Source organism: Mercenaria mercenaria, chromosome 4, assembly GCF_021730395.1.
Source record: "Mercenaria mercenaria strain notata chromosome 4, MADL_Memer_1, whole genome shotgun sequence".
Lineage (NCBI taxonomy): Eukaryota > Metazoa > Mollusca > Bivalvia > Venerida > Veneridae > Mercenaria > Mercenaria mercenaria.
Genome location: NC_069364.1, coordinates 100,434,572 through 100,461,599, shown reverse-complemented (window position 1 = coordinate 100,461,599; position 27,028 = coordinate 100,434,572). Strand labels below are relative to the sequence as shown.

Sequence of the window (27,028 nt, the reverse complement as noted above, 5' to 3'; positions counted from 1 at the left end):
ATCATTGATCCATGGCTCTGTTCGCCGTTTAATGTGAACTTCCTTTACAGGGGATGCATGTCCAAAACAGACAGAAAAATGTTTTTGAAATTACACCATGCTTCTCTAACATTATCACTGAGTATAACAGATGACCAGTCAGATGAAAGTAATGAATCTTCTCTATTATAGTTTTTCTGAGATCTGATTTTAACATTGTTGTGTTTATCAATTGAAGAACGAGTAATTTTCCTGTACTGTTTTTCATTTACGACCTTTTATATCTGTATAGTCGGTTTATTACCTTTCACACTGCCGCAACAAACATAACTTACTTAGTTTCAAAGTCAGAGAGAAAACAGGCTATAGGTATTATTTTCATGGAAATCATGCATGTTTTAGCATTTCGTAATGCGAAACCTTAACAGTGAGTTTACAAAACGCACACGCATACACAAAGAAATACATGTACTGTACTGTATACAACAAAAGTACAACTATAAAAAAATACAAAAAATATTTGCTTCACCTACGGTTTAAAAATCAGCAACGTAAAAAGGATATTTTCATAAAAACGTAGGAAGTCGATCATTTGTCCGGAGTTTTCGGCTTTGGTGTTGTATACAGTAGATATTTGCATATATATATATAAAAGAGAACTGCATTTTTAAAGAATGTAATTTGATCAAAATCACCGAAACAGCTCGGTGAACTTAAATGTAATTACGGCACAGGTAGTGATATTAAATTAATGATTGGTTTTAATAAGACCCTAGATATTAAATATTCTTTTTATATTAAAAGGAAGCAAGGTCGCATATTTTTAGGCGTATATTTGATAGTTTGTGCAATTTTTCGTTTGCGCAACTTATTTGACATTTTGGCGGGAAAATTTATGCGGAGACTGTCAATTGGTAAAATGAGAAACATATCTATTTAGCACTCACATTTTCGATTTTTAAGAAGAAAGGTGGGGTAATGCCGGATATGGCTTCGTCTGTCTTCGTGCCATCTGATGTAGAAAATCTGGCATATGAATTATGCCAGCGGCCTTGAGGGGGAGCAGATATTTCACGGGTTACGTCCCCTTTTACTACTCGGACTTAAATGTGAAACTGTTTAAAGGGAAGATTTGATTCCAACCTAAAACTTGTTTGCGATCACCAGCCATGTGATAGGCTACTCGGTAGAGTTTCAAGTTTGAAGCTGATAAAGTCGAGGCCCAGTTTTGCAACAAATGTAGTCCTAGCTTCTACTCCCCACATGTACTGACATGCTGCCGTTTTACTGAGGCCTGATAGGAGTAGCCGAATTCAGAGCTCAAGTCTATGTATAGATCTACAATAAGTTGTCCTCGGATTGTTATGCCCCACTTCGAAGAAGTAGGGTATATTGTTTAGCATATGTTTTTGGTCGGTATGTAGACCAGTCCATTTTCGGATGATGACATGACATTAAAGCTTAGGCTAATACTAAGGACACAGGTAGATTACAGGTTGATAGGGTGGCCTAGGATCATGAAAGTTGATAGGGTGGCTGGTCCAGCAGATGACCCCTATTGATTTTGAGATCAGTAGGTCAAAGGTCAAGATCACAGTGGCCCAGAACAGTTAAACGCTTTCCTGATAATAACTCTAAAAGGCTTGAGTCTAGGATCTAAAAATTGATAGGGTATTTGATCATGACCTGCAGATGACCACTGTTGATTTTGAAAGTTCATAGGGTGGTAAAAATGACCAGCAGATGACCCCGAGTGATTCTGAGGTCAGTAAGCCAAAGGTCAAGGACACAGTGACCTGGAACAGTAAAACCATTTCCAGACAATACCTTGAGAATGCTTGGGCCTTGGATCACAAAACTTAATAGGGAGGTTGATCATGACCAGCAAATGACTTCTATTGATTTTGTGGTCAGTAGGTCAAAGGTCAAGGTCACAGTGACCTAGAACAGTTAAATTGTGTCTGCCTGATAACATAAGAATGCTTGGGCCTAGGATCATGAAACTTAATAGGGAGGTTTATCATGACCAGCAGATGACCACTATTGATGTTGAGGTCAGTAGGTCAAATGTCAAGGTCACTTTGACCAAGAACAGTAGAACTTTTGTGCACAGTGACCAAATAATTTCTGTTCCTTGTGCAATTACTGAATGCTTCAAGGGAGGCATTTCGTGTTCTTATTTGTATTTCTCATATTTTTAGATGTTTTTCTGGTACTTTGACACGCATAAATGTAGGTAGCAGAGATTATTCTCTTTTCCATCACCAGCTTTATCAACGTATTTCACCTTGTGAAATTCAGCGCACTTTTGAATTCGATCTCTTCCTCAAATGTAAACTTTCCCCTATACTAGGGCATTTCTTAATTTGATCTTTACATATCTTTCTTTAAAAATCATTTAACCAAACACTAGTTTAAGCCTAACATTGCTCAAATCTATCTACTAATTATGCATGATTTTTCTCATGCCTTAGTATACACATGAAAAGTGCATAGTATGCAGAAAAATAAAATGTACCTTGTCACCTAAGCAGGGCTCTCACTAAAGTTTGAAGTAGTCAGTGATGAAAGAAAAGTAGCCAGCGGAATGTGAGTGGGGGGTTTCCGGGGGTCCTCCCCCTGAAAATTTTGAAATTGAAGGTTTAAAATGGTGCAATCTGGTGTATTTTTGGGTGTTCTTTCTTTGCTTTGACTACCTATATTTTTTATACAAAAAAGACAAAAACATAATTCCTCTGAAAAATGTATTTGTGACATCACATAAAAATCAGAGTCATACCCTCACTCTAAACCAGAGTCATTATATATCGTCAAAAAATCTGTCAAAAACGGTTCAGCATCACAGTCTATTCAAGCCTTGGCACATAGAGGGATTATATATATCTAGGCCATGAGCCATATACACTTAAATTTATTACAGTGATAATGTATTCTGAGAAAAAAAAATGCCAAAAAAGTAATTCTGAGTTTTTCCTCCTGTAACAATGAGCCATTAGAAAGGCAATCATGAGCATTTTGACGTGTAGATCTACTGCTTCCAGGTCTGTATTTTTTGTTTCAAAAATATTTCTTTATCAATGATTGCATGACCGTCTTTTGGGCAAGTGAGTAATCTTTCAGAAAAATTTTACTTCCAAGCCCACATGCAAACCATTTACGCACAGCATGCGATGCGAGCAACGGCATATGAAATATTTTTCCAAAGAAGTATAAAAAAATTTTTTTATAGCTCTTTGATTTTTCGCAGTGCATCGTGCCAGTTAAAATAACGCTACAAGCGGTCAGAACAGGCTGAATGGAAACTAACAAGACTAAAAATTAATTTATTGATTCTACTTAGTTACTTACAGTACAGGTTTGCAATTTAATTTTGCAAAGATTGCGGAAATGTGCGGATGCATTGGATCGGATAAATAAAGAAAGCGGGAAAACCCACAGGTGCCCGCTCATATTGCTAAACTATTAGTCAGTGCTCGTCACGTGGTGAGACTGATTAAAAATAGATGAGCTAAGATCCTGCCCAATTCACTGACTTGGGAAACCAACAACCATATGACGTCAGCATACCAAAATAACATAGTTTAACTGTTGGAATACACATGTATAAAGTAATGGTAGGCCCGTAATGGTAGTAGTTTGTTTATGTTTTCATTCCACAATTAATTTCGGGTTATTATTTTATATTTTAAAGTTCATTTTTTTGTTCAGTTTGAGGTACCATCAGTAGCCGGCGAAATCGCCGGCCGCCGGGACGTGTGGAGAGCTCTGACCTAAGCCTACAATAAATTTTCATGGGAGTTGATTCAGTTTTTAGCACACCTGAACCATTTGGGTTCAGGGTGAGCTATAATTATAGGCGGTCAGTTTTCAGTCGTCGTACTGCCTTGTCAATCTTTTTACTAAAACAGCTTTTTCCCTAAAACTACCTGTCAGAATTACACCAAACTTGGTCTGTAACATCCTGGCAAGGTCCTGTCCCAAGTTTTTTTCAAATGGAGGCACCTTGGACCTTTTGGGGCTGCTAGAGCTAAATTATTTCAGCATCCTCTTCTCATGAACCACTTGATGGATCTTCATCGAAGTTGGAGAGTAGCATCATTGTAAATTCTTCTCTGAAGTTTGCATAAATGGGGACGCTTGGCCCCTTTTAGGGGCCGCTAGAGTTAAAAATAGAAACACAATTAAATTACTTTTCTCATGAACCGCTTGATGAATTTTCATTAAGCTTGGTCTGTAGCATCATTGTAAGGTCTGTTCTAAAATGGGGTCACTTGGCCCATTACATGGGCTGCTAAAAAGAGCACCACTAGAGCTAAAAATAGAATTTTTTATACCTTTAAACGACTTCTTAATGCTTGATGGATCTTCATTAAACTTGGTCTAAAGCAGCAGTGTAAGGTCCTCAGTTTTGTTCAAATGGGGGCATTTGGCTCCTATTTTAGGGCTGCCAGAACTAAAATAGAAACACCTTTGAATAACTTATTCTTATGAAGCACTTTATGGATCTTCATCAAACTTGGTCTTTAAAATCTTTGTAATGTCCTCTTGCAAATTTGTTCAAATGGGGGCACGTAGCCTCTAAGGGGCTGCTAGAATTATAAATAGAAAAACCTATAAAAAACTTCTTCTCATGAATCCCTTGATGGATCCCCATCAGTCTTTGTCTGTTGCATCATTGTAATGTCCTCTCTCATTTTTTTTTTTTTTTTCAAAATTGGATACTTGGCCCCTTGTAGGGGCTGCTCGAGCTGAAATAGAAAAAAAACAGAACTTTTAAACAACTTCTTCTCATGAACTGCTTGATGGTTCTTCATCAACCTTGGCCTTTAGGATCTTTATAAGGACTCTCCCATTTTTAGGTCATCTGATTTCTTTAAAAAATGATGAGTTATTGTCATTACATTAGAGACGGCGTCTGCGTTGCCTGGTTAAGTTTTATGTTTAGGTCAGCTTTTCTCCTAAACTACCAAAGCTATTGCTTTAAAACTTGCAACACTTGTTAACCATCAATAGCTGACTCTGTACAGCAAGAAACAACTCCATCCTGCTTTTTGCAAGAACTATGGCCCCTTTTGCACTTAGAAAATCAGATTTATTGGTTAAGTTTTATGTTTACGTCAATTTTTCTCCTAAACTACCAAAGATATTGCTTTAAAACTTGCACTACTTGTTCACCATCAATAGCTGACTCTGTACAGCAAGAAACATAACTCCATCCTGCTTTTTGCGAGAATTATGGCCCCTTTTGGACCAGATTTCATGGTTATGTTTTGCGTTTAGGTCAAATTTTCTCCTTAACGGTCAAAGCTATTGTTTTAAAACTAGGAGCAGATATTTGCCATTAAAAGCTGACTCTGCACAGCAAGTACCATAACTCCACATTGCTTTTTGCAAGAATTATGGCCCCTTTTGGACTTGGAAAATCATGGGCAGGACAATATTTCTGTTATACAGAGACAAAAAAATCTGATGAGCGCCAGCATCTGCATGGCGGTGCTCTTGTTTTCAGATGCAGGCACTTGGCTCCTTTAAGGGGCTGTTAGAGCTAAATATAGAAAAACCTGTAAACAACTGATTTCCTGATCTCCATTAAACTTGGTATGTAGTCATTTTAAGGTCCATCATCAAATTTGGTCAAATGGGGCACTTTACCTGTTTAGTGTTTTTGTAAGCTAAACACAAATATTACACTGTCATATGTATATTCAATGTCCAAGTAGTCCAGGTCACTTATGGCCACCATGACCCTTACACATATGTTTCAAATATTTTACCCAGAATCATTTTTAGCTCGACTATTCATAGAATAGTAGAGCTATTGCACTCGCCCATGCGTCGGCGTCGGCGTCCCGATTTGGTTAAGTTTTGTATGTAAGCTGGTATCTCAGCAACCACGTGTGGGAATGGATTGAAACTTCACACACTTATTCACTGTGATAAACTGACTTACATTGCACAGGTCCCATAACTCTGTTTTGCTTTTTTACAAAATTATGCCCCTTTTTTGACTTAGAAATTTTTGGTTAAGGTTTTGTATGTAAGCTGGTATCACAGTAACCACTTGTGGGAATGGATTGAAACTTCACAGACTTATTCACTGTGATAAACTGACTTACATTGCACAGGTCCATAACTCTATTTTGCTTTTTTACAAAACTATGCCCCTTTTTCAACTTAGAATTTTTTGGTTAAGGTTTTGTATGTAAGCTGGTATCTCAGTACTCACTAACTGGAATGGATTGAAACTTCACACACTTGTTCACTGTCATGATCTGACATGCACAAAGCAGGTTCCATAACTCTATTTTGCTTTTTTACAAAATTATGCCCCTTTTTCGACTTGGTTAAGGTTTTGTATGTAAGCTGGTATCTCAGTACTCACTAACTGGAAAGGATTGAAACTTCACACACTTGTTCACTGTCATGATATGACATGCAGTGCAAAGGGTCAATAACTCAACTTTGCATTTTACAAAATTATGCACCTTTTTAAACTTAGGAGTTTTGGGTTAAATTCTTATATGTAAGCTGGTATCTCAGTACCCTCTAATGGGAATGGATTGAAACTTCACACACTTGTCCACTGTCATGAGCTGATAAACTATGCAGGTTCCATAACCCTATTTTGCTTTTTTTAAATTATGCCCCTTTTTCGACTTTCGTATTCATTCAATCGACAAGGCTGTTGAATAGTCGAGCGTTGCTGTCCTCTGACAGCTCTTGTTATATGCCCAATTTGGAAAAATGTGGGCGTTTGCATCTGTCCGTTTGTCGTAATGCGTATCCAGAACATAACTTTACAACCATTAAAGATACTGACTTTAAACTAGGCATATACCGTTTACCCCCCCCCCCCTCTAATTAACGCCCCCCACGTTTTTTGGGGAAAATAAAAAAATCTTACCTTCAAAAATTGGTCCTAGATCCAACACAATAATATCCAGATAATAACAATTCCATAACAATACAAATGAATTAAAAAAAAAAAACCCACACTTTATTAAAACAAACTTTTAAACACGTCAACAGGCATGGCACAAATAAATCTACTGTGTGTAAGTACTGAATATGCCACGCTATAAACACTACAGTATTGATTGAATTTAACTCGGATGATGTCACTCAGCGCGCGACTTTACACAGATTCCCAGTACGATTACGTATCGGCTTATGTCAGTGCATGAACAGGGATGAATAGGGGGGCGTTTATACGAGTTACTGACATTGTTTTGATCAAATTTTTTCGTAAAATGCATTGCCCCCAGGGGCGTTTAAACGGGGTTATACGGTAGGTAGATGGCGATGAGTCGATGTGCAGAGCACTTGAACTGGCTCTGTAGGACAAAGGTCAAGATCACAAATTGAACTAAAATGTCCAAACTATCATATTTTGTGTCTGGAGCATAACTAAATAAAATTCAAGGTATTGACTTCAGTAGGTGGATGGCGATAAGATAATTTGCAGAGCACATGAACAGGTCTTTAGGTCAATGGTCAAATCACAAATTGAATTCAAAGGCAGTGTTTTTTCCCACTAGTTTGGGAATGGGACTGGGGCATTTACAATTGGGAAAAATGCGCCGTAAAATGCCTAAATTGGGATTTGTTAAAAGTCATATTTTTTATTAAAATGTCACATTTAAGAAAAAAAATCCATAATTTATCATTATGCATTAAGTTAGCAAACTGTCTTGTGTTTCAAATGTTTGAGGTTTCATCTTGTTTGAAAAAGTTGAGAAAAAAAAAAAAGACTATAAATTTAACTCTGGGAATTTTAGCTTTGAAATTAGGGGGGAAAAACATACTAATAGCAATTGGGATTGGGGCCCAATTTCGGCCCCAGATTGGCCAGAAAAAAAAACACTGAAAGGTAACATCTGTCATATTTCCTGTCCGGAGCATAACTTGATTAACCATTCAAGGTATTGACTTCAAACTTGACATGTAGGTAGGTAGTGATGAGATGATCTATGTGCGGAGAACATGAACCTGGTCTGTACGTTTAAGGTCAGGGTCACAAATTGAGCTCAAAGGTCAAATCTGTCCATCATATTTAGTGTCTGGAGTAAAACTTGTTAACTATTCAAAGTATTGATTTCAAACTTGGAATGTAGGTAGGTGGTGATGAGATGATGTGCGCGGTGCATGAAACACGGTAGTAAGTCAATGTCAAGGTCACAGTAAGGTTAAATCTGACCATCATATTTCGTGTCCAGAGCATGATCGACTTAAGAAATATAAAAGGTATTGCCTTGAAACTTGGAATATAGGCAGGTGGTGATGAGACAATGTGCAGACTGCAACAATCTACATTACACCCTCCCCTCCCTCCACCCACCATCACCCAAAAAAAAAAAATCTTGGAATTTTGCTTTTTCTTTAAAAAAAAAATCCTGTCCTTATCTTATATAACCCTCAAATAACTTTTTCAGAAAATGATCCTTTAATTATTTTTTTCAAATAATGATAAACAATGATGGACGGACACATTGGTTCGTGCTCCAGATTTACATTAACCTAGAAAGTTACTGTGGATTTCCATACCTCATGTTTTTATTTCGATGTAAATGAGATGTGAAACCAAAATTTGTAGTCGTGTTTGGCGCCATATAACCTGTACTGTGTTGGTGCGCCGTAAAACCCAAATAGATAAATAATTAAATCTCACCCCAGTCACAAAACTAGTGTCCAACATAGAGTGTACATTCTTCTATCTTGCCAAAAATTATAGAAGAGTTAGAAACAAAATTATTTTCAGCACAAGACTGAATTTTCAGACATGAATGGTATCATTTTATGACATATTAGCCTAATAGGTAACCTACAAAAAATGACAACTTTGGTCGCATAAAATTATTAAATGCAATTGTTGCATGTACAAGGACATTTCATTACAGAGGGAATGTTTGCCTAATGTCTTCAAGTCAGTAGTCGGTCATCATGGATATCAGTGATGAATAATCTGAAGCGCATATATATAATTATATTGAGTTGTTGAATGGGAAAAAATCAAGGGAAATCACATTCTGCAATAGAAATTAACTGACTAAGACATGCCCAAAAATGTTTTACGCTTTAATGGACAAAAAAATTGGGATCAGGACCATTTTCATGGGTTGGTTGGGGGTCTACAAACAATTTTAAATGATAGCTTTGTATGGGAGTGTAACTTTGGCCATGAAAGTGAGGTACTATGTGTATTCCGTGAGCCCTCCCCTAATAATCCCCCATGATATTAAAGAAATATATCTTGAGTAAATATCAGCACTATGGTAGTGTATCATTTTAGAATTCATACATTAGAAGTTGAATTTATTGTATAGTATACATGTACTTACTAATGGAATAAAAATGATATTTTGGGAGATGGAGTGGGGGATAAGGAAGTAAATACACTCCCTCCCCACCCCACTCTATGGAATTCACTGGACATCTAATTAATAATTGTATTATATTTTTATTTAAGGCCCTGTTTCACAAACTGAGGTTTGAACAGCAAGATGTATCATCAGATTTACCAAGCACCTGTCAGAAGTGAATGGAGTGAGTTCTCTTTGCGCTCTCGACCACCCAAGATCAGACGGTTCCAGGCTGGTCCCAGCAACAGTGCGGAGGATGAAGAGAGCAGTGTGTTGAGAAGGAAAACAGAAAGAGACTTGTTAAGAAAAAGGCCATGTTTGAGAAATGAAAACGTCATGGAGGATTCTATTGAGTTTGATGTTTGTAAGTATAATGAAATTAATATATAATGTTGATGGTAATGCAGGTTTGTGGATAGAAGCTAAACATGTGTGAGAAAGGGTGCTACAGCCAGATTCCATAGAAAGAAGCAATTAAATTGTGACGGTCGCTGAAATGGTCACCCCTGTTCAACACACAAAATACACTTCCAAGTAAAAATAGAAAAACTTTACAGGATATTACATTATTATAAAACATGTTTTGCCATGTTTTCTTTGTCTTTGTGTTTTGATTTAAGTCTGTCTCTCACACACCCCTCTTTGCTTTGCATTGTTGTATTGCAAAAAAAGTGCAGATTTAGGCAACTGCCCTGATGTTTGCAGCCATTTTAAAGATCAGCTTGTTTTAGGTGATGATGTCATTGAATTGTATTGATGATGATAATGATGAGGATGAACATTCCTGAAATCCAGTATCATGGGAAAGGGCTTTGAAATATTTTGGATTTCTCCTTTCTTGTACACTTGTACAGTCTTTCTGGTAATCAGAAAAAACTGATCTTGCTAAAGTCCCAGAGGGAGTCAGTGGCACAATGGTTAGCAGGTTGGACTACAACGCCAGCAGTCCGGGTTCGATTCCTGGTCCCAGCTTTTTTACCAAACATTTTTATTACTGGTAGACTGTAAAGTTTGTAGTAGTTTTACTGTCTTTATAAAAAAGGAGAGTATATTTTTAGCTCACCTGTCACATAGTGACAAGGTGAGCTTTTGTGATCACCCTTCGTCCGTCGTCAGTCCGTGCGTGCGTCCATCCAAGCTCACATTTGCATACTTAGGTGGCTATAGGAACAATGTAACTGTACTTTTTCTTTGATGTCATTCATTCCGTAAGGCTTATTTGTGGCTATTTTTCTCTTACGTGGCTAAAAGAACAATAGAGAGAACAAAAGAGTAGCCACATAGATATCCATATGTAGGAACTTCGGTCCGTCAACAATTTCATGTCTGCATGATAGTGGTTTCATTTATGATTTTATTTTAACCAAACTTGCACACAACTTGTATCACCATAAGATCACGGTTCCTTTCTTGAACTGGCCAGATCCCATTATGGGTTCCAGAGTTATGGCCCCTGAAAGGGCCAAAATTAGCTATTTTGACCTTATCTGCACAATAGCAGCTTTATTTATGATTTGATTTTTACCAAACTGGCACACAACCTGTATCACCATAAGATCTTGGTTCCTTTCTTGAACTGGCCAGATTCCGATATGGGTTCCAGAGTTATGGCCCCTGAAAGGGCCAGAATTAGCTATTTTGACCTTGTCTGCACAATAGCAGCTTTATTTATGATTTGATTTTTACCAAACTGGCACACAACTTGTATCACCATAAGATCTTGGTTCCTTTCTTGAACTGGCCAGATTCCAATATGGGTTCCAGAGTTATGGCCCCTGAAAGGACCAGAATTAGCTATTTTGACCTTGTCTGCACAATAGCAGCTTCATTTATGATTTTATTTTAACCAAACTTGCACACAACTTGTATCACCATAAGATCTCTGTTCCTTTCTTGAACTGGTGAGATTCCATTATGGGTTCTAGAGTGATGGCCCCAGAAAGGGCCAGAATTAGCTATTTTGACCTTGTCTGCACAATAGCAGCTTCATTTATGTTTTGAATTTAATCAAACTTGCACAAAACTTGTGTCACCATAAGATCTCGGTTCCTTTCTTGAACCGGCCAGATCCCTTAATGGGTTCCAGAGTTATGGCCCCTGAAAGGGCCAATATTAGCTATTTTGACCTTGTCTGCACAATAGCAGCTTCATTTATGATTTGATTTTAACCAAACTTGCACACAACTTGTATCACCACAAGATCTCGGTCCCTTTCTCGAACTGGCCAGATTCCATCATGAGTTATGGCCCCTTAAAGGTCCAAAATTGGCTATTTTGGCTTTTGCAGCTATATAGAGACTTCATTTATGGTTTTATTTGATACAAACTTCCAAAATATCTTCAACAACAATAAATCTTGGATTCCATGACAAATCAGATCCAATTTATAGGTTCGAGAGTTATTTCATATCTGATTACCTCCCCTTGATTGTAATCAAAATGGATTTATATCAGTAAGTATTTACAGGACTTATTTGAAACTACATTATTGTTATTAGTTGGACTGAGACAATCAGGGTAGATAACTATGGACTGATTTTGTGTCAAATTACCTCCCTTTATTTCAAATTAAAATTGTTATATCTCCATAACTAATTAAGATACTGATCTGAAATTTCATTTATGTCAACAGATTTATTTGGCAGATCCTTCTTTTGTCCACTTACAATATTTATTTTTTTAATTACTTCCCTTTTATGTTACTATAAATAGCTTATTTTTAGTAACTTTTTTATTATTGGCCGTAGGGAAAACACGAGACCAGTTTTCTGTGGTACAACATGGACGGTACCGCCAATTTTTAGGTATATTTTAACATATCTATACCTTGTAAGTTTTTTTTTCTTTCTGGTTAAATTTCTTCCCTTTGTTGTTCTTGTCCTTTGGACTTAGATATTTTTAGGACCTTCTTGTCCTCAAGTGCGTTGATAACAGATGAGTGATATAGGGCCTGTAAAATTGCTCTTGTTCATCTGTAGACGTTTAGGTTTGTGATCAGTAACTGGAAGTCCCTATCTTCATCTGATGTTTTTCTATGTTCTGTAGATTGCTAATGTAGTTTTGTTGGTCATTTGTCAATGTTCTAAGTCACACTGTGACAGTGGCCTGGCAGTTGAAAACCTTTTCCTATATTAACTAGAGAAGGCGGCTTGGACCTATTGGACCAAGTTACCTCTGACATGCAGTCAATGGGGAAAGTGGGTGGGGGGACATGTTATTTCAAAACAATAGTATCAAGCTACTGCATATACCGTGCTACTGGGGAGTTAACATAGTTTGGTATATTGTGTTTCAATTTCTATTTCATATTTCAGTCACCATTGCAATGTCTTATCCAGAGGGTCGCCAGAGGATGTTGGACAAACTTGATGCAAAACTTTTCAGTCACCATAGCAACAAAAAACCAAGTACAAATAATCTGCAGCCAAGTAAAAGTTCTACCGAGAAAGGGTATAACATAAAAAGTAAAAAGTCGTCTGAAAAAAGTCATGAAAGAGACAATTCTGAAAAAAGTCAGAGCAAAGATCAGACTTCAAGGTCATCATTTAGAGATAGAACTCCACTAAAGAATGAATCTAAAGAAATCAAAGATAACAGAAAGGAGAGGAAAGAAGGTCAGGCAGATTTCAGATCAAAGTCACATGAAGAAAGTAAACCAAGGTCAAGGTCAAGATCACCACCCATTGAAAATAAGCATGGGAGAAGAATGTTTACATCCAAGAAAATATTTGAGAAGCGACAACCAAAATTCAGCTTACGAGACATCCTAGGCAAACATGCAGGTATATAATTATATTTTATACTTTACATAACTGGTTTTTATGTTATACACATTTCAGATGTAAGATACATTAACGATGGATTCCGTTTTCTTCTGTGATTGTTTACAAATTGAACATTTTTAGACTAATGATTAAAGAAAGAGGTGAAGCAGCAGGAGGTTATAGGTATGTAATTGTAACAATACCAAGAAACGTAAATCAACTGAAAAACTTGCAATGGTACTTGGTTAGAATAAAATATCTGCTATTACAAGGAAGTATCTGGATTTCAGATATATAATTAGCAGAGGACCTGTGAATATTAATTAATTCTTTGAACGTTGCTTTTCCAAACTAAAAAAACTCATCTTTCTGGGGCAAAAAACACACACGCACAAAATAAGAACCAAGAAGTAATATCTAAAAGTCATTATTTCCTTCAGATGAAACTAAATCTTGTGAAAATAAGAACCTAGATGTTGACAGTGAAGAGTATATTGATGTTGGCACAGAGAATGAAAACCTGGATCAAGAAGAACTGGTAGAATCAGAGGAGATTGGCAGTAGCTCACCGATCCCAGACATGTTTTTCAATAATTCATTTCCTGAAGATGTGGATGGTAAGTCTTCTGTGTAATATATATGAAGTATTTCTTCTCTTGTTAAATTAAATATTATATTTCTTTAAATCAATTCATTAAGATCATTCTTTGTTGATCCATGATCAAAATTTTGGTAAAATTTCAAAGATAAAGACAATGAAAACTGGTCTGTTTGAGTAAGCGTTTCTAAGACTGTTGTCCAATATTGCTTTAATCTTAGGCATGACTCTTTTAAAAGTTCTATAAACATATTGTGTCCCTTACTGATGGAAAGCCAGTTTCAGGGGACGATAGGATTATGCTTTTTTCCGTCAGCCCAGCATTGCTTCTGTTCATCAACCATTCTATGTCCATTCTACAACTCTGCTACCCGTCAAGGGATTTTAATATGGCTTGACACAAATTTTACCCTTGATTTCATGACATGTCCTGTGCATTCTTGTCCATTTTTTTCCTTTAGAAAAATGTAATGCAAGTTAAGTCTTATTGGAATTTCATATATTTTTATGTGTCAAAGTCACACAGGTTAAATTTATTTCTTGGCCAATATGGAATAACTTGCGCAAATTGCCCATAAATTTTTAGCTCGACTATTCGAAGAATAAGTAGAGCTATCCTACTCACCACGGCGTCGGCGTCGGCGTCACACCTTGGTTAAGTTTTTCGTACCAGTCCACATTTTGACAAAGTCTTTTGAGATAAAGCTTTGAAACTTTCAACACTTGTTTACCATCATCATGGCCAGTTATAGGCAAGAGCACATAACCCCATCAAGGATTTTGGCTGAATTATGGCCCCTTTTGACTTTGAAATCATGGTTAAGTTTTTCGTACCAGTTCATATTTTGACAAAGTCTTTTAAGATAAAGCTTTGAAACTTTCAACACTTGTTTACAATCACCTTGGCCAGTTATAGGCAAGAGTACATAACTCCATCAGGGATTTTGGATGAATTATGGCCCCTTTTGACTTAGAAATCTTGGTTAAGTACCAGTTCATATTTAGACAAAGTCTTTTGAGATAAAGCTTTGAAACTTTCAACACTTGTTTACCATCGCCATGTCCAGTTATAGGCAAGAGCACATAACTCCATCAAGGATTTTGGCTGAATTATGGCCCTTTTTGACTTAGAAATCTGGGTTAATATTCTGTACCAGTTCATATTTTGACAAAGTCTTTTGAGATAAAGCTTTGAAACTTTCAACACCTGTTTATCATCACCATGTCCAGTTATAGGCAAGAGTACATAACTACATCAAGGATTTTGGCTGAATTATGGCCCCTTTTGACTTAGAAATCTTGGTTAAGTTTTTCGTACCAGTTCATATTTTTTGTAAAGTGTTTGACATATGGCTTTGAAACTTATATCACTTGTTTAGTATAATAGTCTCTATCTGTAGGAAAGAGAACATAACTCTGTCATCTATTTTGGCTGAATTATGGCCCTTTTTGGACTTTGAAATTGGTTCTGTTTTCATACAAGTCTATGTTTTGTCAAAACTATTTGACATATGGCTTTTAAACTTTGAACACTTGTTTATCATTATGATTTCCATCTGTAGGCAAGAGTACATAACTATTTTGACTGAATTATGGCCCTTTTTGGACTTTGAAATTGGCTCATACATTGCCATTTAGTGGAAGACTTACTGAAATCAAAGTAATACAGGAACATTGTTTGTCTAATCTATTTATTTCTTTTGTCTGAATATCCATGGAAATATTTTGACCCCATTCTTCAATCAATGCTTCGAATAGTCGAGCGCGCTGTCATCAGACAGCTCTTTTTATACGCCCGTTTGAAAAACGGGACGTATTATGGGAACGCCCCTGGCGGGCGGGCGGGCGGGCGGCGTCCACAGACCTTGTCCGGAGCATATCTTCTTCATGCATGGAGGGATTTTGATGAAACTTGGCACAGTTGTTCACCATCATGAGACGGAGTGTCATGCGCAAGAACCAGGTCCCTAGGTCTAAGGTCAAGGTCACACTTAGAGGTCAAAGGTCAAATTCAAGAATGACTTTGTCCGGAGCATATCTTCTTCATGTATGGAGGGATTTTGATGAAAGTTGGCACAATTGTTCATCATCATGAGACGGAGTGTCATGCGCAAAAACCAGGTCCCTAGGTCTAAGGTCAAGGTCACACTTAGAGGTCAAAGGATACAAGAATGAAAAATTCAAGAATGACTTTGTCCGGAGCATATCTTCTTCATGCATGGAATGATTTTGATGTAGCTTGGCACAGTTGTTCACCATAATGAGAGGGAGTGTCATGCGCAAGAACCAGGTTCCTAGGTCTAAGGTCAAGGTCACACTTAGAGGTCAAAGGATACAAGAATGAAAACTTTGTCCGGAGCATATCTTCTTCATGCATGAAAGGACTTTGATGTAGCTTGGCAAAATTGTTCACCATCATGAGTCAGAGTGTCATGCGCAAGAACCAGGTCCCTAGGGGTAAGGTCAAGGTCACACTTAGAGGTCAAAGGATACAAGAATGAAAACTTTGTCCGGAGCATTTCTTCTTCATGCATTGAGGGATTTTGATACAACTTGGCACAAATGTTCACAAGCATGAGACGGAGTGTCATGCGCAAGAACCAGGTCCCTCAGTCTAAGGTCAAGGTCACACTTAAAGGTCAAAGGTCAGATACAAGAATGACTTTGTCTGGAGCATTTCTTCTTCATGCATGGAGGGATTTTGATGTAACTTGGCACAATTGTACACCATCATGAGACGGAGTGTCATGCACTGGTCCCTTCTTTTGAATTACTTCCCTTTGCTGTTACTATAAATAGCTTATATTGTAACTTTTTCATTACAAGTCGTAGGGAAAAATCGAGACCACTTTTCTGTAGTACAACATGCATGTTACATCCAATTCTGAGGTGTATTTTGAGCTATCTCTACCTGGTAAGGATTTTTGTGTGGACTTGTAATTTTTTTTTTTCGATTTTTTTTTTTTTTTTTTTTTTTTTTTTTTCTCTTTAAAGATTAACTTCCCTTAGTTGTTACTATAAATAACTTACATTGTAACTTTTTTATAATTGACCGTAGGGAAAAACCAAGACCACTTTTCTGTGGTACAACATTGATATTACTTTCAAATTTTGGGTGTATTTTAAGGTATCTCTACCTGGTAAGGATTTTTTTTGTGGACTTAGAAAAATAAAAGAATTACAATAATTTCTAAAAAAAACAACATTGTAAACAACTAGAAAATTAAAATTCCATTTGCAAATACAGGTGCTAGTGTAAACAAATTTGCTGTGACGGGCGTATATTGTGACATTCTGCACCCTTGTTTTGTTTTATTTTTAGCTTGGATAGAGGAGTTCAGTAGTAAAGAAAATGGTTCTTTGCTTGCGATGTTAAACTCTCCAATGGTTGACGATAACAACAACAACAACAACTACTCTTCAAATACGGAGGTGGAATCAGATGATGCAAGATATTACTATGAGAATATGATGAATACAAGGGAATCAGATCATGGAAGTTCTGAGAAGGTATTTCTTTGAGTATACAAACAGTGTTGTGTATCTTATCCAACTGAACAACATTTACTGTCTTCCTGAAAGGATACAAAAATGAAATGGAAATTTTCTGTACTCTGTGTAGTATTTCCAGTTAGAGCTTTGTACATGTTCTTTGCTGTAAAATGATTGTGAGGATCTAAGATTTTGTGAATTTCATGGTTGCTTCTTTCAACAAACATAAAATACGTGTTTACTTCTTATTTAAATCTGGAAACATAAAAATATATCTTCCCATAAATAATGCTTTTGTCTGAAACAAAGAATTTCTTTGCAGATGAAATTAAATGATTTTACTTTATTGTCACCTCATTCACAAAACAACTTATTTGGCGGGAGATAAAAATCCACTGAATTTGCTTGTTATATGCCCAAAGGGACGTATTATGACGCTGGTGTCCGTCCATCCGTTAGCATGGCTTAAATGTTCACCACATCAAGACGACGTGCAGAGCGCCATGTTTCGGATGGCTTGCTTCAAGGTCAAGGTCACACTAAGGGGTCAAAGGTTATATGATTTTGTTTAGTGTCAGCTCTGTAACTCTTGAACCGCTTGAAGAATTTTAAAGAAACTTGGTACAAATGTTCACCACAATGAGTTGACGTGCAGAGCGCATGTTTCGGATGGCTCGCCTCAAGGTTAAAGTCAAACTTAAGGGTCAAAGGTCATATGACTTTTTTGTGTGTATATTGCACTGCATTGCAGTGCTTTTGTTTTTATTCGGCAGATCCCTTTTTTGTTCACTTACAGTAATTTTTTTTTATTGAATTACTTCCCTTTGATGTTACTATAAATAGCTTATTTTGTAACTTTCTTGTTTTTGGTCATACGGAAAAACCGAGACCACTTTTCTGTGGTACAACATGGATGGTACTTCCAATTGTTAGGTGTATTTTGACATATCTGTACTTGGTAAGGATTTTTTTGTGGACTTATAATTTTTTTTTCTGGACTTAGAATTTTTAAAATTTCTTCCCTTTGTTCTTCCTGTCCTTTGGGCTTCAACAGTTAAGTTCTTTAAATTTTGCTCCCATCCTCCTCTGATATAACCCTTCAGGCGTATATTGCCCCGCTTGGCGGAGCTCTTGTTTACTATTATATCATTGCCAGAATCAAGTTTTTGTGCCTCACTATATTGAAAATTGTAACCATCATTCCAGTTAAGGTTTAGCAGTATATCACAAACAACAGATTTTTTTAACGAATGAACAGCATCTTGACACACAACTTATCTGTCCAATACATGTTTTACTGTTCTGTCCCACAGAGTTGGATACCTAAAATATTCTTAATGAGTTGTCCCCCTTTAAATAAGAATGCCATTTGTAAAGAAAAAATGTAAACAATTGTCAAAAACGATGTTTTACCTAGTTATGTAAAGTTTAAAAACTCGCACGATGTTACAAATGCATCAAAACGAAGACGTCAAGCAGCTTTTAAAAAATGGTGAGTTTTTAAAGGCGCTGAACTGTCCAGAAGTGTGGCCTCTTCATGCAGTCCCTTTCCGGAATTCAATACATATATCAGTAAATTGACAATGGTTTTGTAGAATAATATAAATGTTTTATACGCTGTTTAATTTTCAAGTAAAACAATGCTTTCTTTCTTTGATTTGATGACGTTCGAACTTTTTTCTCTGAAACATGGATCTATACCTTAAAAATGGTCAAATAGTTGAGCACACAGATTTATGGACAACTCTTCTAGAAATTTAAACTTCATTTTTGGGTCATGACGACAGCTGTACAATAGTTTGGTCATAATTTCTATTTTTAGCTCACCTGAGCACGAAGTGCTTAGAGAGCTTTAGTGATCGCCCTGTGTCCGTCGTCAACAGTTTGACTGTTAACACTCTAGAGGTCACAATTTTGGCCCAAACTGAATGAAACTTGGTCAGAATGTTACCCTCAATAAAATCTTGGACGAATTTGATATTGGGTCATCTGGGGTCAAAAACTAGGTCACCAGGTCAAATTAAAGGAAAAGCTTGTTAACACTCTAGAGGTCACAGTTCTGGCCCAATCTTATTGAAACTTGGTCAGAATGTTACCTCAATAAAATCTTGGACGAGTTCGATACTGGGTCATCTGGGGTCAAAAACTAGGTCACCAGGTCAAATCGAAGGAAAAGCTTGTTAACACTCTAGAGGTCACATTTTTGGCCCAATCTTAATGAAGCTTGGTCAGAATGTTACCTTCAATACAATCTTGGACGAATTTGATATTGGGTCATCTGGGGTCAAAAACCAGGTCACCAGGTCAAATCAAAGGAAAAGCTTGTTAACACTCTAGAGGTCACAATTTGGGCCCAATCTTAATGAAACTTGGTCAGAATGTTACACTCAATAAAGTTTTGGACGTGTTTGGTATTGGGTCATCCAGGGAAAAAAAGATAGGTCACCATGTCAAATCAAAGGAAAAGCTTGTTAACACTGTAGAGGCCAGATTTATGACTTATCTTCATGAAATTTGGTCAGAATGTTAATCTTGATGATTTGAATGTCCAGTTTGAGTCTTGGTCATGTAGGATCAAAGACTAGGTCACCAGGTCAAATCAAAGGAAAAGCTAGTTTACACTGTAGAGGCCACATTTATGACCATATCTTAATGAAACTTGGTCAGAACGTTAATCTTGATGATCTATAAGTCAAGTTGAAATCTTGGTCAGGTGGGATTAAAAACTAGGTCACTAGGTCAAATCAAAGGAAAAGCTTGTTAACACTCTAGGGGCCACATTTATGACTGTATCGTCACGAAACTTAGTCAGAATGTTAATCTTGGTGATCTTTAAGTCAAATTTGAATCTGGGTCATGTCTGGTCAAAAACTAGGTCACTGGGTCAAGTCGAAGGAAACACTTAACACTTTAGAGGCCACATTTATGACCATATCTTAATGAAACTTGGTCAGAATGTTAATCTTGTGGATCATTAGGTCAATAGGTCAGGTGAGCGATACAGGGCCTTCATGGCCCTCTTGTTTAATGTGCAGATTTGGTCAAATGGTAGCTTAGTTTGGGGAAGATTGTCCAAAACAAGATGGTGGCCAGCAATCATTATTGATGGACCAGTGGCTGGTCAAATAAAGGCTAGGGCTGGCTGGACTTGGCTTATGTGGTTTGGTGACCATAAAATCTCTCAGGTAAACAAATGTATACATTTAAGAAATTAATCGTGGTTTAATAGTTTGCTTTTATTAATATACTGAATAAACTATTTATGATGGTGTGGATTATGTATACATATACTTCAAACTCATATATATCACAACCAACTGGAAATTTCTAAACTTTTATCTTGTATTTACAGTTATGTTTTCTGTTGTTGTTTTTTTTTCACATTGTTTTAGTTGATTCAGTGACACATACTTTGAGGATGAGATCAGTAAAATGACAAAGTTAAGAGTTAATGGAGCTTGTTGGAAAAATAGATATTTATTTTGCATCACAATGTGTGCTTTCTAATAGTAACATCTGGCAAAATGCAATTATAACCCAAAAAGTCATGCATTTTGACCTCTAGAATGTTCCGCCTTTATGGTGATGTCATAGCAATGTGAGTTCATATGAAATTGTAATCACATAAGTTCACAATGGTTTCAAGAGAGGGGATTCAGAGTTTTGATTGGAATGATTACCTAAAAAATATCTGAGGGGAATTGTTTTTCAAAAATGGTGGAAAAAACATTGGGGCTTGAAGACTTGATGGTCTGTACATATGGTTCTGACTTATTTCCCACCCTCAAATAATGCTCAAAGGGACACCTGGGGTCTTCCTCCATCATTAAAAGCTGAAAAGGTGCCATGTCACCAACATTAGTGTTGACATATGACTTTAAACTCAACAAAAAATATCATTCCAGATGAGACTGAGCCAGGTTGTGAATTTTACCCATCAGTTCAGACAACACTGTAGAGGAAAACTTTCATCAGCTCTGGAATACGCTATTATAGAGGCACTAAAGGTAAACAAGTCAATATTTTGTTACAGGAACATGTCAGTGTGTTGTTGAAGACTACAGATCGAGGGGTGAATGCAAAACAGTTTAAAGTGCTTCTTAATTTATATGCACTTAGAACTCTTTCCCATTCACCCCTTGAGATGTATGTGTCAGTGAATGAACTATAGGCACATGTCAGTGTTGTTGATGACTACAGATGTATTGTAGGTATGTGTCAGTGGATGGACTGTAGGCACATGTCAATGTTGTTGATGACTACAGATGTATTCTAGGTATGTGTCAGTGGATGAACTGTAGGCACATGTCAAAGTGTTGTTGATGGCTACAGATGTATTGTAGGTATGTGTCAGTGGATGAACTGTAGGCACATGTCAGTGTGTTGTTGATGACTACAGATGTATAGTAGGTATGTGTCAGTGTATGAACTGTAGGCACATGTCAATGTGTTGTTGATGACTACAGATATATTGTAGGTATGTTGCAGAGGATGAACTGTAGGCACATGTCAGTGTGTTGTTGATGACTACAGATGTATTGTAGGTATGTGTCAGTGGATGAACTGTAGGTATGTGTCAGTGGATGAACTGTAGGCACATGTCAGTGTGTTGTTGATGACTACAGATGTGTTGTAGGTATGTTGCAGTGGATGAACTTTAGGCACATGTCAATGTGTTGTTGATGACTACAGATGTATTGTAGGTATGTTGAAGAGGATGAACTGTAGGCAAATGTCAGTGTGTTGTTAATGACTACAGATGTATTGTAGGTATGTGTCAGTGGATGAACTGTAGGTATGTGTCAGTGGATGAACTGTAGGCACATGTCAGTGTGTTGTTGATGACTACAGATGTATTTTAGGTATGTTGTAGAGGATGAACTGTAGGCTCATGTCAGTGTGTTGTTGATGACTACAGATATATTGTAGGTATGTGTCAGTGTATGACCTGTAGGCACATGTTAATGTGTTGTTGATAACTACAGATGTATTGTAGGTATGTTGCAGAGGAGGAACTTTAGGCACATGTCAATGTGTTGTTGATGACTACAGATGTATTGTAGGTATGTGTCAGTGGATGAACTGTAGGTATGTGTCAGTGGATGAACTGTAGGCACATGTCAGTGTGTTGTTGATGACTACAGATGTGTTGTAGGTATGTTGCTGTGGATGAACTTTAGGCACATGTCAGTGTGTTGTTGATGACTACAGATGTATTGTAGGTATGTTGAAGAGGATGAACTGTAGGCAGATGTCAGTGTGTTGTTGATGACTACAGATGTATTGTAGGTATGTGTCAGTGGATGAACTGTAGGTATGTGTCAGTGGATGAACTGTAGGCACATGTCAGTGTGTTGTTGATGACTACAGATGTATTTTAGGTATGTTGCAGAGGATGAACTGTAGGCTCATGTCAGTGTGTTGTTGATGACTACAGATATATTGTAGGTATGTGTCAGTGTATGAACTGTAGGCACATGTTAATGTGTTGTTGATAACTACAGATGTAATGTAGGTATGTGGCAGTGGATGAACTTTAGGCACATGTCAGTGTGTTGTTGATGACTACAGATGTAATGTAGGTATGTGTCAGTGGATGAACTGTAGGCACATGTTAATGTGTTGTTGATAACTACAGATGTATTGTAGGTATGTTGAAGAGGATGAACTGTAGGCAAATGTCAGTGTGTTGTTGATGACTACAGATGTATTGTAGGTATGTGTCAGTGGATGAACTGTAGGTATGTGTCAGTGGATGAACTGTAGGCACATGTCGGTGTGTTGTTGATGACTACAGATGTGTTGTAGGTATGTTGCAGTGGATGACCTTTAGGCACATGTCAATGTGTTGTTGATGACTACAGATGTATTGTAGGTATGTTGAAGAGGATGAACTGTAGGCAGATGTCAGTGTGTTGTTGATGACTACAGATGTATTGTAGGTATGTGTCTGTGGATGAACTGTAGGTATGTGTCAGTGGATGAACTGTAGGCACATGTCAATGTGTTGTTGATAACTACAGATGTAATGTAGGTATGTGGCAGTGGATGAACTTTAGGCACATGTCAATGTGTTGTTGATGACTACTGATGTAATGTAGGTATGTGTCAGTGGATGAACTGTAGGCACATGTTAATGTGTTGTTGATAACTACAGATGTAATGTAGGTATGTGTCAGTGTATGAACTGTAGACACATGTTAATGTGTTATTGATAACTACAGATGTAATGTAGGTATGTGTCAGTGGATGAACTTTAGGCACATGTCAATGTGTTGTTGATGACTACAGATGTATTGTATGTATGTGGCAGTGGATGAACTGTAGGCACATGTCAATGTGTTGTTGATGAGTACAGATATATTGTAGGTATGTGTCAGTGTATGAACTGTAGGCACATGTCAATGTGTTGTTGATGACTACAGATGTATTGTAGGTATGTGGCAGTGGATGAACTTTAGGCACATGTCAGTGTGTTGTTGATGACTACAGATGTATTGTAGGTATGTTGCAGAGGAGGAACTGTAGGCAAATGTCAGTGTGTTGTTGATGACTACAGATATATTGTAGGTATGTGTCAGTGTATGAACTGTAGGCCCATGTTAATGTGTTGTTGATGACTACAGATGTAACATAGGTATGTGTCAGTAAATGAACAGTAGGCACATGTCAATGTGTTGTTGATGACTACAGATGTATCATAGGTATGTGTCAGTGTATGAACTGTAGGCACATGTCAGTGTGTTGTTGTTGGCTACAAATGTACCGTAGGCATGTGTCAGTGCATTTTTGGTGGCTACAGATGTATTATAGGTTATGTGCCAATGTACTGTAGGTGTCCTCTTACATATTTTAGGTGTGTATTGTAGGTGTCAACAGTCATATATTCTAATTGATATACTGAAGGTATTTATATTCTAATTGATATACTGAAGGTATTTGTAGATGTGTCCAGCTGTATTACAGGTATGTGCAGATCGTGCTGACATATCTCTGGATGGATATAACAATATTAGGAGATGGGGACTTCTAGAAATGGGCTTCCATGACATTGTTGATGTTGCAGAAAAAGATGTAGATCCCTTTGTACCTAAAACAGGTTGGTTACTTCTTTCACAACTGTCCAAATATTGCAAGTTTAGACTGTTTGAACAGCATTGGGGTGAAAGAATAATTGAGTAATTTTCCGCAGATTGCCTCTTCTGTGTAAATAAAATAGGCACTAGGCTCTTGATACTCATACATTCTATTGTGTAAGGAAAATGTGGCTGTTTAAAGAACTGTTCAATGTAGGTCAGGGCTCCAGATAAGATGCGTATTAGCGTAAATTACGCTTTGAAATAATGCATATACGCATGTCTGATAATTTTTAAGTGTATAAAAACGTATATGAAATAACAGAAACGCACGCGATGACTTTTTACTAGTGTAAACAAAACCTGAATCCTCTGGATGCTTTACGTAACAGAGCACGGTCAGCATTAAGTCTCCCACATTGAACATTCACATGCATTGACAGGGGTCAAATTTAACAATAATTTGTACTAGCTGAAATTAGCTAGTGCCCTTTTTGATCACTAGCTAAAATGAAAAGCTACCAGCTAAAGTTAATAATATCTAATTACTCTATTGATATTTTACTGGCCAAAACTTTCTGATTGATCTCTGTTAGTAGCCAGTCACAAACAAAAATGATGTTTTCTGTTAGCTTAGAATAACTTGTGCCATTTTTGTTGAACAATAAAATATAAACATAAGTGATAACATTCCTTACATGAAGAAAAATGTGTACCTTCTAAACAATTAAAGTTTATTAAAGCTCTGAAGACATTTGCTTGTTATATTATTGACTAGCTGAAATTAGCTAGTACATTTCAAACCCACTAGCTATTTTAAAATTCCACTAGCATTTAGCTTGTATGCTTGTCTAAATTTGAACCCTGATTGAATGGTACTCTATAAACTTAGGTTAAACTATAATATTATACACTCAGTGTGTGCGTAAATTAAACAGTTGTGAATTATTATATTGATGGTACAGTAGTGTATTTTAAAGCGGTGTCTATTTAAAATATCAACTTCCTGTGCGGAGTAAACAACAAAAATGTCTCTTTCTTAGAATGTAAAAAGTAAACAAACGCTCTACACATTCTTTAAACCAACAAAAAATTATCCCCAAAACAGTTAAAGGTATATTGAATATTTTCTACTGGATTCGGTAGTGAGTGTGAAGCCAAAGCAAGCCAAGGGAGAAAAAAGAATCAAAAACTTGAATGCTGAATTCATAATTTTAACATGTCCAAAACATTGCGGAATGATGATAATTTCACTTGGGTAATGATTACATTTTACTCTGACTTTATCATAGACTCCCTATGTCAAATGTTAAACTTTCAACTAAAATAAAGGTATTAAATCCATATAAGATTTCAATGAAACTTTAAAATTTTGTTGTTTGTAGTATCATCTGGGGCATTTGCAGTGAAAAATCTTGATTTCTAAAATAGTGTATATTTATTTCTAAAGTCACTATGTTCATTGTAAATATACTTCATTACACCCAAGTGGAAACTGGTAGGTACTCTAAAATGCAGCTCTCTGATTGGTCAGTTAGGACCCCTGATGTACGGTGATGTCATGATAAAGTTTTGAACTAAAATTGAACAGCAAACAAATCCATGGGTGTTACACCCAAGAAATATGTTATAAAATGGATTTCTGATTTTTTTTTCACATTTACAAATTTTCAGGAGTAAAATTACTCCTGTTCAATTTCAGATTTTACCATTTTACTTGTTCACAAAAATTATGATGAGTAAATACTCATAGGCCAAAAAAATTATCTGGAGCCCTGGTAGGTTTCTTTTTTAGCTCACCTGTCACATAGTGACAAGGTGAGCTTTTGTGATCACGCAGCGTCTGTCGTCAGTCCGTCCGTAAACTTTTGCTTGTGACCACTCTAGAGGTCACATTTTTTGTGGGATCTTTATGAAAGTTGGTCAGAATATTCATCTTGATGATATCTAGGTCAAGTACGAAACTGGGTCACGTGCCATCAAAAACTAGGTCAGTAGGTCTAAAAATAGAAAATCCTTGTGACCTCTCTAGAGGCCATATATTTCACAAGATCTTCATGAAAATTGGTCAGAATGTTCATCTTGATGATATCTAGATCAGGTTCGAAACTGGGTCATGTGCCTTCAAAAACTAGGTCAGTAGGTCTAAAAATAGAAAAACCTTGTGACCTCTCTAGAGGCCATATTTTTCATGGGATCTGTATGAAGTTTGGTCTGAATGTTCATCTTGATGATATCTAGGTCGGGTTTGAAAGTGGGTCACGCGCCTTGAAAAACTGGGTCAGTAGGTCAAATAATAGAAAAACCTTGTGATCTCTCTTAAGGCCATATTTTTCATGGGATCTGTATGAAAGTTGGTCTGAATGTTCATCTTGATGATATCTAGGTCAAGTTCGAAACAGGGTCATGTGCTGTCAAAAACTAGGTCAGTAGGTCAAATAATGAAAAAACGTTGTGACCTCTCTAGAGGCCATATTTTTCATGGGATCTGTATGAAAGTTGGTCTGAATGTTTATCTTGATGATATATAGGTCAAATTTGAAACTGGGTCAACTGTGATCAAAAACTAGGTCAGTAGGTCTTGAAATAGAAAAACCTTGTGACCTCTCTAGAGGCCATACCCTTGAATGAATCTTCATGGAAATTGGTCAGAATGTTCACCTTGATGATATCTAGGTCAAGATTGAAACTGGGTCACATGCCGTAAAAAACTAGGTCAGTAGGTCAAATAATAAAAAAACTTTGTGACCCCTCTAGAGG

At 36.8% G+C, this 27,028-nt stretch overlaps 1 protein-coding gene across 2 annotated transcripts in view; it reads left to right on the top strand.

Moving 5' to 3' along the window:
- Nucleotides 1-865: 865 nt before the first annotated feature.
- The window catches only part of LOC123553105 (DNA (cytosine-5)-methyltransferase 3B-like), a 51,054-nt gene continuing 24,891 nt past the window's right edge, over nt 866-27,028 (top strand). The window contains exons 1-8 of one of the 2 annotated variants that reach the window (XM_053542045.1): nt 866-893; nt 9,446-9,702; nt 12,653-13,120; nt 13,543-13,719; nt 17,023-17,210; nt 20,228-20,377; nt 21,098-21,199; nt 24,159-24,291. In XM_053542045.1, the coding sequence (XP_053398020.1) occupies nt 9,480-9,702; nt 12,653-13,120; nt 13,543-13,719; nt 17,023-17,210; nt 20,228-20,377; nt 21,098-21,199; nt 24,159-24,291 (1,441 nt within the window). In that variant the 5' untranslated portion in view covers nt 866-893; nt 9,446-9,479. Of the gene's footprint in view, nt 894-9,445; nt 9,703-12,652; nt 13,121-13,542; nt 13,720-17,022; nt 17,211-20,227; nt 20,378-21,097; nt 21,200-24,137; nt 24,292-27,028 lie in introns of both variants that reach the window. The other variant, XM_053542044.1, reaches the window with a different exon arrangement.